We start from the raw sequence: 17,704 nt of genomic DNA on the forward strand, positions 1-17,704 counted from the left end.
AGCTCTTTTGTCCATGTTTAGACCAGGAATGTAATGTGGTCAGGAGTCGAGTGGCTCTGGCGGAACCCAAACTGAGCATCCGTGAGTAGGTTATTGCTGTGCAAGTGCAACTTGATACCACTGGCAACAACACTTTACATTACTTTGTTGATGATCTAGAGTAGACTGATGGGGCGGTAATTGGCCGGAATGGATTTGTCCTGCTTTTTGTGGACAGGACATACCTGGACAATTTTCCACATTGTTGGGTGAATGCCAGTGTTGTAACTGTACTGGAACAACTTGGCTTGGGGCGTGGCTAATTCTGTAACATAAGTCTTCAGTATTACTGCCAGATGTTGTCAGGACCCACAGCTTTTGCTGTATCCAATGCCTACATCTGTTTCTTGATATCTCGTGGATTGAATCTAATTGGCTGAAGACTGGCGTCTGTGACACTGGGGACCTCAGGAGGAGGCTGAGATGGATCATCCTCTTTGCACTTCTGGCTGAAGATCATTGAAAATGCTTTAGCCTTGTCTTTTTCACTGACGTGTTGGGCTCCCCCATCACTGAGGATGGGGATGTTTGTCGAGTCTCCTCCTCTGGTTAGTTGTTTAATTGTCCACCACCATTCATGACTGGATGTGGCATGACCACAGAGCTTTGATCCGATCCACTGGCTGTGGGATTGCTTAGCTGTTTATCGCATGCTGCTTCTGCTGTTTAGCAGCAGAAGCATCTCCCTTAGCACGGGACTCAATGGCCCAGGTGGGGGCGTAGATTTCAAGCAATTGGCAGAGGGATTAGACGGAAGTTCAGGAGAAATCTTTTCATCAGTGTGTGGTGGGGGTCTGGAACTCATTGCCTGAAAGGGTAGTAGAAGCACAAACCCTCATCACATTGAAAAAATACTGGGATATGCACTTGAAGTGCTGTAATCTACAAGGCTAGGAAACAAGAGCTGGAAAGTGGGATTAGGCTCGTAGCTCTTTTTCAGCTAGCACAGACATGATGGGTCAAATGGCCTATTTCCATGTCATAAAATTTCTCTGGTTCTATGTTTCTTTAAAGGAGGAAAAAGAGGTAGAGGCAGAAAGGTTTAGGGGAAGAATTTCAGAGCTTAGGACCTTGACAGCTGAAGGCACAGCTGTTCCAAGGGCCAGAATTAGATGACCACAAATATTTCAGAAGGCTGTGGGGCTGGAGGAGATTACAGAGATAGGGAGGAGTAGGGCCATGGAGAGATTTGAAAAGGAGGATGAGAATTTTAAAATCAACCCTTTACCAGGAGCCAAAGTAGGTCAGTGAGCACGGTAGTGATAGGTGAATGGGATCTGGTGTGAGTTAGGACATGGGCAGGCATAGAGCAGGGTTTCAGCAAAACATGATGTAGGGGCAAGAGTCGGGCTATGTTACTATGTATCCAGCAAATTTCTACTGGCAACAGTTCATGAGACATACAGATGAATTCCATGATAATTCTTTGAGAAGGTGAAGCATGCTGAAAACCATGTGGGGCGTAGAATTGTTCTAAAGATTAACACCCCTGAGCTTCTCCCCTTATTCTTCTCTGCAAAAAAGATGGTACCCACATTTCTGTATTGAATATTAGAGGCTCAACACTAAAAGCTCCTCTTGTGAATTAAGAAGTTCTCAAGTATCCTGAGCAAAGTCTGGGCTGTTCCCTAGACTAGACGTAGTAAATTCATATGGACAGGTAGAAGTACAATCAGGTAAAGATTGTATTTACCTTTAGTCTCTGTAAGTTGCAGAGTACTTTCCAGAAGCTCATTGAGTGCAGACTAGAAAGCTAGGGATTTGAAACTCTGCTACTGCTGTCTCTCTATAGTTGAATTTACTTTACAAGTTAGTCATCTCTGAACACACCATTACTCCAACAAGCTGCATGTGTTCATGCCTCACTCTGGAGCCTCACAGCCTCACACAATGGCTGTCTTTATGTCAGTAACATTATACCTATTAAACCAAAAATCAATCTCTAATAGGTAAAAATTCCAAAATTAAAAACTAAAATGCTGGATATACTCAGCATGCTTGGCAACATCCGTGAGAAGAGAAACAGAGTTAACGGGCTGAGTTTTCGCCACGGAAGCAGGAACCAGCAGCTGGGTTTGTTTTTGGGTCAGAAACCTGCCTCCAGTGGGAAACAGATTAAATTTAAGATTTTCACGTAGATGAGTCCTTAATTGGCATGGAGACAGGTTCCCTGTCCAATTAAGGGCGTCAGGTGGGCTCTCAAAGCTGGAGTGCCAGCCATAGGCCTACCCGCTACACAGAAGCACTGGCTGCAGTACAAGTAAGTAACCGAGAAGGCACTTCAACAAAAATGTGCCCTCCTGATCACTTTTTAAAAATTTTAATTAAAAAAATTGAGAAAGTAGCCAAGCTGACACTGTGGTTGTTGGAGCAGGGGGTGGGGGGATCCCATCTACGGGGTGGCCTTTGGCTGCACCTTTACTCAGGCTGGCAGGGAGGGCCTCTAAGCCTGCCAGGAGGGCTGGCACCCCAGTCTGTCTGTGGGTGCCTGCCTCCAGGCAGTCGATCTGCCTCGTCACCTCGGGAAACTGGAGGCCGACTAGAATGCGTCCCGAAATTTACCTGGCGGCCAGTGCCGGTAATTTTGGGCACCCCTGCCCAACCTCTGGCTGGCCCGGAAAATCAGCTCAATAACCTTTTGTCAGAACTAACAAAAGCTAGAAATGCAATATGTCTTAAGTACAAAGGTGGGGATGCGGATGGTGCTAAACCAAAAGGGAATTGATAGTGTGGGAGGCAGGACAGATTAAATGGCAAAAGGGATGATGGTGCATTGTAAAAGGAGAAGATAATAGAACAAGTTCTTACCTTCCGGGAGCGGAGTGGGGAGGAGCTCTTCCAGCACACCGGAGTTTTGAAAAAAAAGTGTCAGAGGAGAGCTGCAAGGTGATTGGTTGGTGAGTAGCAGCTGTTAGAATATCTTAAAAAAAGGGGAAAGTTTTTTTTTGTTGAAAAAAAAAACCTCTGGCGATAAGGTGAGTACTACTGAAGTGTTTTATTTTTAAGGACTTTAGATTGGAGTGGGTAGAACAAGGCCCCTAGTGTAATTAGTATTTTTTAATTAAGGGAGTAACTAATTAACATAAGGGTAAGTCATGGCAGGAGAGCTCAGCCCCGTGATATGCTCTTCCTGCGCTATGTGGGAAATCAGGACGCTTCCAGTGTCCCTGATGACCATGTGTGCAGGAAGTGTATCCAGCTGCACTACTGACTACCTGCATTACGGAGCTGGAGCTGCGGGTGGATTCACTGTGGAGCATCCGCGATGCTGAGGACGTTGAGGATAGCATGTTTAGTGAGGTGGTCACATCGCAGGTAATGGCTGCACAAGCAGAAAAGAGATGGGTGACCACCAGACGTAGTAGTCGGCGCAGGCAGGTAGTGCAGGAGTCCTCTGTGGCCATCCCCCTCTCAAACAGATATACCACTTTGGATACTGTTGTGGGGCATGACCTCCCAGGGGAAAGCAGCAACAGCCAAATTCGTGACACCACGGAGGGCTCTGCTGCACAGCAGGGGAGGAAAAGGGTTGGAAGAGCTATAGTGATAGGGTATTCTATCGTAAGGGGTGCAGATAGGCTTTTCTGTGGCCACAAACGAGACTCCAGGATGGTATGTTGCCTCCCTGGTGCCAGGGTCAGGGATGTCTCGGAGCGGCTGCAGGACATTCTGAAAGGGGAGGGTGAGCAGCCAGAGGTCGTGGTCCATATTGGTACTAATGACATAGGCAGGAAGAGAGATGAGGTCCTGCAAAGTGAATATAGGGAGTTAGGCAGAAGGTTAAAAAGCAGGACCTCTCGGGTTGTAATCTCAGGATTACTCCCTGTGCCACATGCTAGTGAGGGTAGGAATAGGAGGATAAGGCAAATGAATGCGTGGCTGAAGACCTGGTGTAGGCGGGAGGGCTTCAGCTACTTGGAACATTGGAATCTCTTCTGGTGCAGAGGTGACATGTACAATAAGGACGGATTGCATCTAAACTGGAAGGGGACCAATATCCTTGTGGGGAGGTTTGCTAGAACTACTCGGGAGGGTTTAAACAAGTGTTGCAGGGGGGTGGGACCCAAAGTAGTAGTCTCTCCGATGAGATAGTTGAGGCAAATGTAGAGGTTAAAGCAGGCAAGTCCAGTAGGTAGGTCGGGCAGGGGGAGGACAGGGAGCGTGGAAGGTCTGGTAGGCTAAACTGCATTTACTTTAATGCAAGAAGCCTTACAGGTAAGGCAGATGAACTCAGAGCATGGATCGGTACATGGGATTGTGATATTCTAGCTATTACGGAAACGTGGTTGAGGGATGGGCAGGACTGGCAGCTCAATGTTCCAGGGTACCGATCCTTCCGGCATGACAGAGTTGGAGGAAAGAGAGGAGGGGGAGTTGCACTATTGATTAGGGAGGACATCACGGCAGTACTTAGAAAGGATATCCCGGGGGGAATGTCCAGCGAGGCCATATGGGTAGAACTTAGAAATAAGAAAGGGGTGATCACTTTGATGGGATTATACTATAGGCCCCCCAATAGTCAGAGGAAAGAGGAGGAGCATATATGTAGGGAAATCACAGATAGGTGCAGGAATTATAGGGTTGTAATAGTAGGTGATTTTAACTTCCCTAATACTGATTGAGACTGCCTCAGTGCTAAGGGATCAGATGGGGAAGAATTTGTTAAGTGTGTCCAGGATAGTTTTCTGAAGCAGTATGTGGATGCCCCTACTAGAGAAGGGGCTACACTCGACCTCCTCTTAGGAAATGAGGATGGGCAGATGGTTGATGTGTCAGTGGGGGAACACTTTGGGACCAGTGACCATAACTCTATTAGCTTCAAGATAGTTTTGGAAAAGGATAGTACTGGTCCTCAGGTTGAAGTCATAAATTGGGGGAAGGCCAATTTTGATGGCATCAGACAGGAACTCTCAAAAGTTGAATGGGAGAGGCTGTTTACAAGTAAAGGGACGTATGGCAAGTGGGAGGCTTTTAAAAGTGAGATAGGAAGAGTTCAGGGCTGGCATGTTCCTGTTAGATGGAAGGGCAAGGCTGGCAAGTTTAGGGAACCTTGGTTGATGAGGGATATTGAGGGTCTGGTCAGGACAAAGAAGGAGGCATGTGTCAGGTATAGGCAGCTGGGGTCAAGTGAGTCCCTCGAGGAGTTTAGGGGATGTAGGACTACACTTAAGAAGGAAATTAGGAGGGCAAAAAGGGGCCATGAGACTTCCCTGGCAGATAAGATAAAGGAGAATCCTAAAAGATTCTATAAGTATATTAAGAGTAAAAGGGTAGCTAGGGAGAGAGTAGGTCCCCTTAAGGATCAGTGTGGCAGGCCACGGGAAATGGGCAAAATCTTAAATGAATATTTCTCGTCCGTACTTACTGTGGAGAAGGTCATGGAAGCTAGTGAGTTCAAGGGAGGGAACAGCGATATCCTGGAGCATATCAACATTACAAAGGAGGAGGTGTTGGAGGTTTTAAAGTGCATTAAGGTGGATAAATCCCCAGTCCTGACCAGGTGTATCCTAGGATGCTATGGGAAGCAAGGGAGGGGATTTCTGGGGCCCTGGCAGAGATTTTTGTATCATCGTTAGCCACGGGTGAGGTACCGGAAGACTGGAGGATAGCTAATGTCGTGCCTTTATTTAAGAAGGGCAGCAGGGATAAGCCAGGGAACTACAGGCCGGTGAGCCTTCCATCAGTGGTGGGATAGTTATTGGAAGGGATTCTGAGAGACATGATTTATATGCATTTGGAAAGGCATAGTCTGATTAGGGATAGTCAGCATGGCTTTGTGCGTGGGAAATCATGTCTCATGAATTTGATTGATTTTTTCGAGGAGCTGACCAAGAAGATTGACGAGGGCAGGGTGATGGATGTTGTCTACATGGACTTTAGCAAGGCCTTTGGCAAGGTCCCGCATGGTAGGCTGGTCCAGAAGGTTCGAACACATGGGATCCAGGGTCAGCTAGCAAATTGGATACAAAATTGGCTTGGTGATAGGAGGCAGAGGGTGGTAGTGGAGGGTTGTTTTTCAGATTGGAGGCCGGTGACCAGTGGTGTGCTGCAGGGATTGGTGCTGGGCCCTCTGTTGTTTGTCATATATATTAATGACTTGGATGTGAATGTAGGGGGCATGATTAGTAAGTTTGCAGATGACACCAAAATTGGTGGTATAGTGGACAGTGAAGAAGGTTGTCTAAGGTTACAACAGGATATAGATCAACTGGGAAAGTGGGCAAGGGAGTGGCAAATGGAATTTAACGCAGACAAGTGTGAAGTGATGCATTTTGGGAAGTTAAACCAGGGCAGGACATATACAGTGAATGGCAGGGCCCTGGGAAGTGTTGTTGAGCAGAGAGACCTTGCGGTGCAAGTACATAGTTCCCTGAAAGTGGCAACACAGGTAGACAGGGTGGTGAAGAAGGTATATGGCATGCTTGCCTTCATCAGCCGAGGCATTGAGTACAAGAGTTGGGATGTCATGTTACAGTTGTACATAACGTTGGTTAGGCCGCATTTGGAGTACTGTGTGCAGTTCTGGTCGCCGCACTACAGGTAAGATGTGATTAAGCTAGAGAGGGTGCAGAAACGATTCACAAGGATGTTGCCTGGTTTGGAGGGCTTGAGTTATAAAGAGAGATTGGATAGGCTGGGTCTGTTTTCCCTGGAGCGAAGGAGACTAAGAGGGGACGTGTCAGAGGTATATAAAATTATGAGAGACATAGATAGGGTAGATAGCCAGAGTCTGTTTCCCATGGTAGGGGTGATTAAAACTAGAGGGCATAGATTTAAGGTGAGAGGGAGGAGGTTTAAAGGGGATCAAAGGGGTACATTTTTCACACAAAGAATAGCGGGTATCTGGAATGAGTTGCCTGAGGAAGTGGTGGAGGCAGGAACAGTAGCAATATTTAAGAGGCATCTGGACAGGTACTTGAATGAGCAAGGCGTAGAGGGATATGGAATTAATGCAGGCAGGTGGGATTGGTATAGATAGGCATTATGGTCGGCATGGACGCGGTGGGCCGAAGGGCCTGTTTCTATGCTGTACGCCTCTATGACTCTAAGTAAGGAAATAAAAACTGGATCTATATCTGTAGATATTTATATCTATGTAAATGGGAACTACAGAATTATCACCAACAGTTGCTGTCCGATAAAAGGGAGTAAAGGTTATGATCAAATTATTGAACTCATTATTGAGTCTGGAAAGTTATAAAGTGACTTATCAAAAGATGAGGTACTGTTCCTCGAGCTTACGCTGAGTTTCATTGTAGCTACATATTGGGAGTGGGGCGGAGAATTAAAATGACAAATAAATAAAAATAATTGAACTTGAGTATTGCTGAAAATAGAGACATGTTGTCGAAGATTTTCGTCTTGCACTCATCAGAATAATCCGCAAGAATAACCAATGTAAGGGAAAACAACAGCTTATACTGTATAAGAAGAGAGTGCTGATTGGTTGGCAAGTAGACTCTCATTGGTAAAGGTGTTGCCATGGAGAATGCACCAGTTTACGGTGACTGACATTTAACTGCCAAGCTTTGTTTGAAATTTAAACCAGGCAACTTGACTCTGATTGGTCAAGGCATTGCCCTGAGGAATGAACCAGCGAATGGCTGTCACTTATTTTGTTTAGCTGAAGTAGACGCAATGTTTGTACATATTCTTTCTGTCTGAAAAGAACAGGGCCCTGTATATTAATATATGTAGCTTCCCGTATGCTCAAATGCGCCACACTGCGAGTCCTACTGACAATCTTAAATTGGTTGCGAGCATAATTCTTAGTAAACTGAGGATTATTTAGCAAAGGTTATCCAATCTAATCTAATCACACCTAATATTGGACACTGTGTTTTGAGTTTTGCAAGCACAGGCTGGTTGGGTACGGCCTGTTTGCATGTGGCAAACAGCAGAAGGGACATGTTGTGTGATACAATCCGCCAGTCTTTGGGATGTACAGCCTATATACCAAGCATCACACTGCCATTGAAATTCATATATCACATTACTCATTTGTTTGATAGGCAGGAGGTCTTTTTGGCTTGATAGCAGCACCTGTTAGTGTCGAACACCACATATGTTGCTACTGCATAGTAGAAGCGTGAAACAGCTAGCTTTACCTATTGCTCATATTTTTAGGACACATTAACCTTCCAGGGTAATTTGAGGTGGACAGGACACTTTTCAGGGCTGGAATGACGGACTTAGGCCCGTTCATCAGTTTCCACGATATACAGCTTCGACAACATGTCTGTATTTTCAGCAATACTAAGATAATTGAATAATTAAATTTCACGTCTCCTCCTGATGTCCCGCCGCGATCTTCAGCCCGGTGGCCGGCACTGCTGTGCCTTCGGATCCCCGTCCAGGGAAATGAGGCGGAACACTTGTCGGGAGTGGGGAGAGGTAAGTTTATCAGTGCGGGGGGGTTAGATTTGCGTCATGGGTGTAGGGAATGGTGGGAAGGGTTGAAGTTGAAAGTTTGTGCAGTTTGGCGGGGGAAGGTCAGGTGGTAAAGGGAAGTATTTTGGGGGGCAGGGAAAATAATCAATTTAATTGAAATTGGGGCTGGGAGAGCGGGAAAAGATATGTTTTTATTTATTTTAATTCCATTTCCCTTTAAATATTTAAATTTCCTGGTGGAACTGACAGCCCTTTAAAAATGGCGTTAGCACCTGCGCTCAGGCAGCTGGCGCCATTGCCAGGAATGGATAGCCTCACCCTCCATGTGATTGGGGGGTGGGGGTGCTGTGGCCCACCCCTACTATCCCCTGCTTGGAATCGTGGCGGCTCTTTGGCGCGTGACCCGCTTGGGCAAGCTGCCATTTTCTGCGACAGGCTTATAAAATTCAGCTAATTTTTAATCTATTAATGAGAAAAAAGACATTTCCAAACCATCAAGCCCACCAAATTCAAACAGGTAAATTACCACGGTGACTCCAGTTCAAAAGTACTTCATTGACTGTAAAATGCTTTCAGATGTCCTGAGGTAAAGGCCTGCACGGGTCTGCAAATGAGACCCGACCCGAGCCCGACAGAATTCCATCTGACCCCGAGTCCGGCCCAGCCAGAGTCCTTCCATTTTTTCCTGCAATCGACCCGACCCAAACATCAGTTAACCTACATTCCGTTTTTCACTTTGTTCCTTACCTGCACAAGCTTAAAATAACTGTAGCAAAACCACCTTTCAAGTCCAAAAAGTAAGTTAACATTAGAGTCACTTACCTGAGGTGGTGATAGAGCTTGTCGGATCCGGCCCGACCAGAGCCCAAATGCCAGACCCGGAAGTGCGACCCGACCCAAACCCGAACCCGACACATATTGTCAGGTCCCATTGGGTTCGGGTCGGGTAGCAGGCCTTTATCCTGAGGTTGTTAAAGGCACTATATAAATCAAAGGGATTTTGTCTTGGCAACGGGGATCTCGACTACTAGCAAAAGTGCCGGCGAGAGCCCCACATCGTGTCCTCTGGGGAAGACCCACCAAATCAAGTGCCAATTAGGCACCTAAGTGGACAGCGGCGTGCCTTCCCCGGGATCAAAGACCCCAGCGGTAGAAGTCCAGCCTGCTGAGAGCTGTCAGCCAATCAGAGGCCAGCAGCTCTTTAAATGAGCAGCGTCACCACAGAGGCAATGGCTGCTGCCGGTAGAGCACTCAACCGAGACCCTGGAACCAGGCCACAGGTAAGTCACAGTGGGAGGGGTTTTGCGGGGTGGGGTACATGGAGGTGGGGGGGTATAGGAGGGGGGTTGGCGGCCAGGGCAGCGGGTGGCTCTCAGTGGGCTCCCCCGCCCAACTTCCTGATGCCGACCCTTGATCAGGTACTGTGCCTTTTAACGAGGGACTCCCCAACCCCCACCAACCCGGAGCTGGCAAGCAACCCACGCGGGTTTGCTTGTCGTGCTCCCAGTGTGGTGACAGGTCCGCCTGCCACTGGGCTAATTCCAGTGACAGCGGGATGAAGCCCCTAATTAGGCATTAATTGCCCACTTAAGGGCCTCAATTGCTGGCGGGGCAGGAAGGCTGTTCACAGGCCTTTCCGCCCCGGTCTTAATTTGGGTGGGGTCCCCCCCCCCCCCACCCCCGTCACTATCCCACCCGATTATAGGCTCTCCCCACCTCCAAACCCGAATGGGGGGGAAGAGCATAAAACTTCCCCCCAAGTCTTTCTTTCTTTTAATTCCAGCAAGAATATAAGCACAAATTAAACAGAACATTTCAGTTTTGTAGCTTTAAGACAGAATCCCATACTGTGCACTGGGCAGCTACCAGTTGTTTTGCTCTACAGTTCCTGAAAGCCACAAATTGTTATAGAGGAGATGATCAAACACTTACTGTCACTCACCTGCAGGGCACAGGTCACAGCAGATTCCGTTATGTAAAAACTGTCTGTCCTGGCAACAGGTAATCACTTGTAGGTAGGAGACCTGCAAGAAGAAGCAACAGATCTAATTTGAAATCAGAACCAAACTGTCGTGACAGTTTTTGCTAATTGTTTTGTCAATCTTTTTCCCATTTCTTCTGAACGCTTTTGACTGTTTGCCAGGATACAGTTCCACAAGCTCCAGTCACCCTCTGATAGCTAACCCGAGTGGACACTGTTTCTGTGTGTCTTTTGAGAGTGATTATGAACAAGCTATTTGGCAGTAGGGCGGCATCACAACTGATACTGTTTCTGCCCTCACTCAATGTCAATGCATATTTGATGTGCACTTTCGTCAGGGGTAAATGGATAACGATCATGAATGGAAAGACTGAAGCATTTTCCCCTCCCTAACCCAGGAGTGCTCAAATCAATTAAAGCACTTCTACTGGCACTCCAACTGAGATCAGCAAAAATCAGTATGGGCAAGGGATCAAACTTGCAACCATCCAGATTGGCATGAACTTAAAAAAATATATCTATTTTACTTCCTAACTTTTATCCAGCTTTGCACGTATTATATGACATGTGTTTATAATGTTAATAAAGTGTGCAGCTCGTTCTGCTGATTTGTAGAACAAATTTTAACTATCATCTCACGTTTCAATTCCAGGGTTGCGACGCTGACGTCACGTTTATTTCCAGATCCCGAACCCACAATGCGTCAGAAACACACATGCGTTGCGATTTCAATTGAAAAGGCACTCAATTAGCTCTTGCATTCACCATCCAATTAGTGGCAGCGGGCACGAGAAGTAGCAGGCCTGATTTAAAGAGCGAGCGGCAGCCATTGCTGGGGTTGCTGTTTGCTTCAATAATGGAAGAAGCTGAGTAGAGGCAGTGGGTAGGGAGGGCCCTCATGCCAGAGTAACCCCCCACCTCACCCCCGTTTCTCTGACACCTCACTCGAGGGGATAACGTCATGGAGACATAGCCTTTTCCCCTCCAGTGGCACAAGAAACCCTGCAAGACAGACCAAGAAGACATAGCTGGAATAAAAACAAGAAATGCTGGAACCACTCAGCAGGTCTGGCAGCATCTGTGAAAAAAGAAGCAGAGTTAACGTTTCGGGTCAATGACCCTTCTTCGGAACAGGCATAGCTGGAGGTGGCTCAGCAGCAGCAGCGGTGAGGAGGAACTGGATCCAGCACAGGAAATGTTCCAAAGATCTGCTTAGGTCTGGCAAGGTCAGTCCAAAGATAGATCCAGATGGCATGCCTCCTTGTCAGCAGTCACCAAACTACAAAAGGGGCATCGTGAGGGTACTTAGAGTTCTCCTGACTTGAGGAGAAATGTGTGTACAGCATCATTGGTGATCCATGAGCATACTTCTTAACCCTAATACTATTGGACAGAAGGCTACAGTGAAGACTGCACCATCTTATGCAAATGAAAAGCTGCAAGTGGTGAGAGAGGGAAGCATCGTCCTAACAGCATCGTTCTTCACCTTGCAGACCAAAAGGGAGCACAACACTAGGGAGAGCGAGAGGGCAAGTTTGGACGGTGGAGTGCTTCAGCTCACATCACTAATGCATTTTGAGGAGCTGACCCTTGATCTGGCCAGAGTGGCAAGCCACTGGGACATTGGAGATGGAGAAATTGGAGTCCAACATAAACAGGGTGAAAAAATCTCCAGGTTCAGGGATGCATGGCAATCCTCGTGCAACAAGTAGTCAATGCATAAGCCATCATCTCAATATTTTAAGCAGCAGAAGCATCTGTTGATTGTGCCAATTTCTCATGACCACCTTCTCTTATGTCTCCCACAGGGCCAGCTGCAGACGGGAAGGGGTTGACACATTGCTAACCTGTTCTAGATTAGTCAGAGGAAGAAGAAACATCATAGCCTGCACCATCACAACTTTCTTGCGCACCCTCCACCATGCAGACACTCGACCTCGGTGGGTCCTCGTGCCGTATTAGAAACAGCAACACAGGGTGAAGCGTACATCACCTCAGAGCAGAAGGAGATAGAGGAGGCAGAGTCAGCTGTAGGCAGTTCCCCTCGGAGGATGGAGGACAGGCGTAGCTGTGCTCGGCAGGGTGGTCACGGAGAGCCTTGGCAGTCATGAAACAGATTGCTGTCCCTGGAGGGTCAGCATGAGATGTGTGTTGGAGTTACCTGAAGCACTGTGGAGTCATGGGATGAGAATGGAGGAGTCCATTCATCTCACGTGCTCCACAATGTCTCAGTGCTTTGAGTGCGTGAGCTCCTCTATTGAGAGAGTGGCCAACTTCATGAAGAGCCATACATGGCAGCACTCACATTGAATGTAGGAACAGCACGCTGACATGCACAGAATGCATGCTGCAGCCTGTAGCATTGACCTGTCAGTGGTGCAAATAGCACAAAGAAACATGGAGTGGATGCCAGCTGTGCCCCAGCTGCAGATTCCCTCTAGTGTTCATGGCCACAATGAAAATGGCGACACATGGTGATGAGGGGCCAACCCCTATGGGGCTCCATCATCATCATCCACCTCCATGGCCCCTTGGGTATTTCTGTTGTAAACAGTATTAAACTGTTGTGCAATAAAGCACTGGGCATGTTGTTGCACTAAGGTAGACATGTATCTTTCCATTTCATTATGGCGAAAGGCAGGAGAAAGGAAAATAAAGATTAGCAAAACAAAGGAGTGTGTTGGGGAAGAGTGTATCAAGTGGAGACTCTGGAGACAGCATGGTTTTGTGAAGGGGAGGTCGTGTCTTACTAATTTGATTGAGTTTTTTGAGGAAGTGACGAAGATGATTGATGAAGGAAGGGCAGTGGATGTTATCTATATGGACTTTAGTAAAGCCTTTGACAAGGTCCCTCATGGCAGACTGATACAAAAGGTGAAGTCACACGGGATCAGAGGTGAGCTGGCAAGATGGATACAGAACTGGCTTGGTCTTAGAAGACAGAGGGTATCAGTGGATGGGTGTTTTTCTGAATGGAGGAATGTGGCTAGTGGTGTTCCGCAGGGATCAGTGCTGGGACCTTTGCTGTTTGTAGTATATATAAATGATTTGGAGGAAAATGTAGCTGGTCTGATTAGTAAGTTTGTGGACGACACAAAGGTTGGTGGAGTTGCGGATAATGATGAGGATTGTCAGAGGATACAGCAGGATATAGATCGGTTGGAGACTTGGGCGGAGAAATGGCAGATGGAGTTTAATCCGGACAAATGTGAGGTAATGCATTTTGGAAGGTCTAATGCAGGTGGGAAGTATACAGTAAATGGCAGAACCCTTAGGAGTATTGACAGGCAGAGAGATCTGGGCGTACAGGTCCACAGGTCACTGAAAATGGCAACTCAGGTGGATAAGGTAGTCAAGAAGGCATACGGCATGCTTGCCTTCATCGGTCTGGGCACAGAGTATAAAAATTGGCAAGTCATGTTGCACCTTAGTTAGGCCACACTTAGAATATTGCGTGCAATTCTGGTTGCCACACTACCAGAAGGACGTGGAGACTTTGGAGAGGGGATAGAGGAGGTTTACCAGGATGTTGCCTGGTCTGGAGGGCATTAGCTATGAGGAGAGGTTGGAAAAACTCGGATTGTTTTCACTGGAACGACGGAGGTGGAGGGGCGACATGATAGAGGTTTACAAAGTTATGAGCGGCATGGACAGAGTGGATAGTCAGAAGCTTTTTCCCAGGGTGGAAGAGTCAGTTACTAGGGGACATAGGTTTAAGGTGTGAGGGGCAAAGTTTAGAGGGGATGTGCGAGGCAAGTTTTTTTACACAGAGGGTGGTGAGTGCCTGGAACTTGCTGCCATGGGAGGTGGTGGAAGCAGATACGATAGCGACGTTTAAGAGACATCTTGAGAAATACATGAATAGGAAGTGAATAGAGGGATATGGGCCCCGGAAGTGCAGAAGGTGTTAGTTTAGGCAGGCATCAAGATCGGCGCAGGCTTGGAGGGCCGAATGGCCTGTTCCTGTGCTTACTGTTCTTTGAGACTGTCCTCTCCAAATGTCCTGCAGGCTGAGTCTTGCTCCCTTCAGCCTCCTCTTGTCCTTGCCTTCCTCCTCTGAGGAGCTGTGCCATTCCATGCTTCTCCCTCTTCAAGGTCCACACCTCTCTGGTGGGCCATGTTATGGAGAGCACAGAGGACCACCACAATGTGCAAGACCCTTGAGGGAGCGTACTGGAAGGCACCACCCAACCGGTCAAGGCACCTGAACCTCATCTGCAGGATGCCGATGGCCAGCTCAATGATGACCCTTGTGCTCAGGTGGCATTGGTTGTAGGGTCTCTCAGTCTCCATGGCAGGGTTACACACCAAAATCATTACCCATCTCTTCAGGGGAAAAGCCTTATCCGCCAACAGCCTTCCATGGATTTTTGATGGCTCCATGAAGAGTTGCAGCACCTGTGATTGCCAGAGGATGAAGGTGTCATGGCAGCTGCCAGGATAGGGTGCACACACCTGCATAAAGCGCATGCTATGGTCACTGAACCAGCTGAATGTTTAGGGAGTAGAATCCCTGGCTGGTCAGTCAGTGCCTTGATAGCCACATGGGTGCAATCGATGATCCCCTTCACCTAAGGGAATCCAGCAAAGGAGGCAAATTGCACTGTCCTTTGAGCTTGTGTGCCGCTATCCACTTAGAATGCCCTCTCAAACAGAGCATCCGTCACCTTCGTGATGCAATGATGTGCTGCTGCCTGCAAGATGCCACCAATGTCTGCTGCTGCTCCTTGGAAGGAACCAATTGCAAAAAAAGGTGCAAGGCCACTGTGACTTTTACAGCCACGGGAAGGCCTTGGCGATGGGTCCTGCAAACCCTCGGTTGATCCTGAATGAGGGCACACAAGTCAGCAATCATCTGGCTGTACAGCTACAGCCGTCTGCAGCATTGACACTCCAACATACCCAGGTAGCTTCCCCTTTATTGGTAAACACTATGCTGAGGGTCTTGCCTTGGTTGCCTTCCTGCCCCTCATTCCTGACCCCTGTGTCCCTATTGCACAGGGGTCTGCCTCAGCTCAAGCAAATACTGCTCTTCATCACTAGTTAATCCCATTTCCTGTTATCTCCTTCCTTCCTTTCTATTCGAATGTAGAGTGTTCCTGAACCCCCGTCTCACGAGCCCATGAAGCCTGTTTGCAGAAGGACCCATCCACACCCCCCCCTCAAAATGCCCTTGTCCAGATCAAAGGGATATTACAAATAAGTCTCCTGATTCTGTACAACTGGTTGCCTGTGTCTGAGGATCTTCTCTCAATCTTCCCTCTTTAATGGTGCCTCTTGCTGCCATCCTGCCTCACTCCCCACTGTGTTACCGCCTCCTCCTCCCTGTCGTGATCGAGACCCTGTGTGGATCCCATGCCTTAATAATCGAAACTGGCCCTTAGTGAGTTGATAAGCTCGTCAACAACCTTAACTAGCCATTTATCCATTTTAGGTGGGTTGCCTCTTCCCGGTCTCCTCGGAGCCTTTTTAAATGTTCGGCATTTTGGTTTTTGCACCAGGAAACCAGCACGCCAACCTGAGGGGAGTATTTAAGCGTTCGCCTGCCTCGGTTCCCACCTTGCATTTAAATAAAAATCCCACAACATATGTCAGGTTAATTAAAAATATTACTTATTTAAAATACTATATTTGAATCAAAAAGTTGTGTTCAAATATTACATTACAGTACTACACTGTTTCAGCTTAATATGTACAAGAAATCTCTCATCAGGAAACATATACTGAATGTTTACATCTCGTAAATGGCAAAATGGTATTTTAAATATGAACTATGTGAGATGATAATTGTTGTTACAGTTGAATTAATGTGGCATGAAAAGTATTTTGCTGCAGTTTGTCTTAAGTTCCTGAATACTTTGTCAGATGGAAGAGAATGTTATTCTGTTGAGTTGTAGCTAAGCAGAAAGAATATACAAAAACATTTTAAAAGTGGAAAATAGGGAATATTCTGTCTTTTTTTCCATTTTGGGGCAGGTGTCACACGTTTGTGACAGTTTTGGGATAAGGCATATTGCTCAATAAATAATTAACGTTCTGTTTTAAACCTACAAGAACACCTGTCGCTGTCTGTTTATTTGACAACTAAAATACAAAGGGGTTAAACCCTAATAACAAAAACGTTTGCTGCGGTCAGGTGGGTGTTGAACATTGGGAACTACCCAAACCCCTCACCACACGGCCGTAACAATGCAGTTTTCGAAATGATAAGAATGAAAATGGGACTGTCCTGCCTCACCAAGCTTGTAAATTGAGGATTGCAAATGGTGAGCAGGATTCTCCCCCTTCCCCGGGGCTTCAGAACCCCACCACCAGGCTCAAAATGGGGGTCAGAAGCTGGCACTGTATGGAGAGCAGCTACTCATCTGTGATTCTCCCCAAACTGGATAATTAGTGGCCAGAGGCAGGGTTCGGGTGGGCTATCAAAGCTGGAGGGTTAATAGGAGACCTTCCAGCTTGAAAGCTGCACCAGGTAATTGAGAGAGAATGTGCCCCAAGATGGAGGCACCTCCTTTCCAACTTTTTAAAATAAATAACGATCTTTGCATATGAGCCACCATTGCGGCAGAGGTGACCCCTCCACAGAGCGGTCTGCAGCAGCAGCTGAACCCAGCCAGGCAGGGAGAGCCTCGACGCCTGGGTGGAGGGCTGGCCCCCTTCTTCCCCAGTCTGCTTCCAGAAAGTAGCCTCCAGGCAGCTGCCCTGTTTCCCACAACCTCTGCAAGCCTGGAGGCCTTAATGAGCATTTAACCAGTTGAATTGGCTACCCAGGAAAATAGGCTTGGGGACAGGATGGAGCCAGGGAACCAGCTAGCAGCACAAATTCTCATGCACGTCCACACTCCAGGGTGTGCCTATGAGTTTTCTATGTTGCTGTGATGCATATTGAGCTACAACACATAAAGTCCATTGTTTGTAGCCATTGGATCCTCCATTTTGCTTTTCCACATGAATTCCCCTTGGTGACAACTTTCTCAAAATGTAATTTAATTTTTATTAGATTAGATTAGAGATACAGCACTGAAACAGGCCCTTCGGCCCACCGAGTCTGTGCCGACCATCAACCACCCATTTATACTAATCCTACACTAATCCCATATTCCTACCAAACATCCCCATCTGTCCCTATATTTCCCTACCACCTACCTCTACTAGTGACAATTTATAATGGCCAATTTACCTACCAACCTGCAAGTCTTTTGGCTTGTGGGAGGAAACCGGAGCACCCGGAGAAAACCCACGCAGACACAGGGAGAACTTGCAAACTCCACACAGGCAGTGCCCAGAATCGAA

The 17,704-nt window shown here is 47.2% G+C and overlaps 1 protein-coding gene across 5 annotated transcripts in view; it reads right to left on the reverse strand.

Moving 5' to 3' along the window:
• The window catches only part of LOC137351978 (tumor necrosis factor receptor superfamily member 5-like), a 94,237-nt gene that overhangs the window by 66,391 nt on the left and 10,142 nt on the right, over positions 1–17,704 (reverse strand). For all 5 annotated transcript variants that reach the window (XM_068016932.1, XM_068016930.1, XM_068016928.1 and 2 more), the window contains one exon: positions 10,373–10,454. In XM_068016932.1, coding sequence (XP_067873033.1) covers positions 10,373–10,454 — 82 coding nt within the window. The remainder of the gene's footprint in view (positions 1–10,372; positions 10,455–17,704) is intronic.

This window comes from Heterodontus francisci, chromosome 37 (assembly GCF_036365525.1).
Source record: "Heterodontus francisci isolate sHetFra1 chromosome 37, sHetFra1.hap1, whole genome shotgun sequence".
In the NCBI taxonomy this organism is placed as follows: domain Eukaryota; kingdom Metazoa; phylum Chordata; class Chondrichthyes; order Heterodontiformes; family Heterodontidae; genus Heterodontus; species Heterodontus francisci.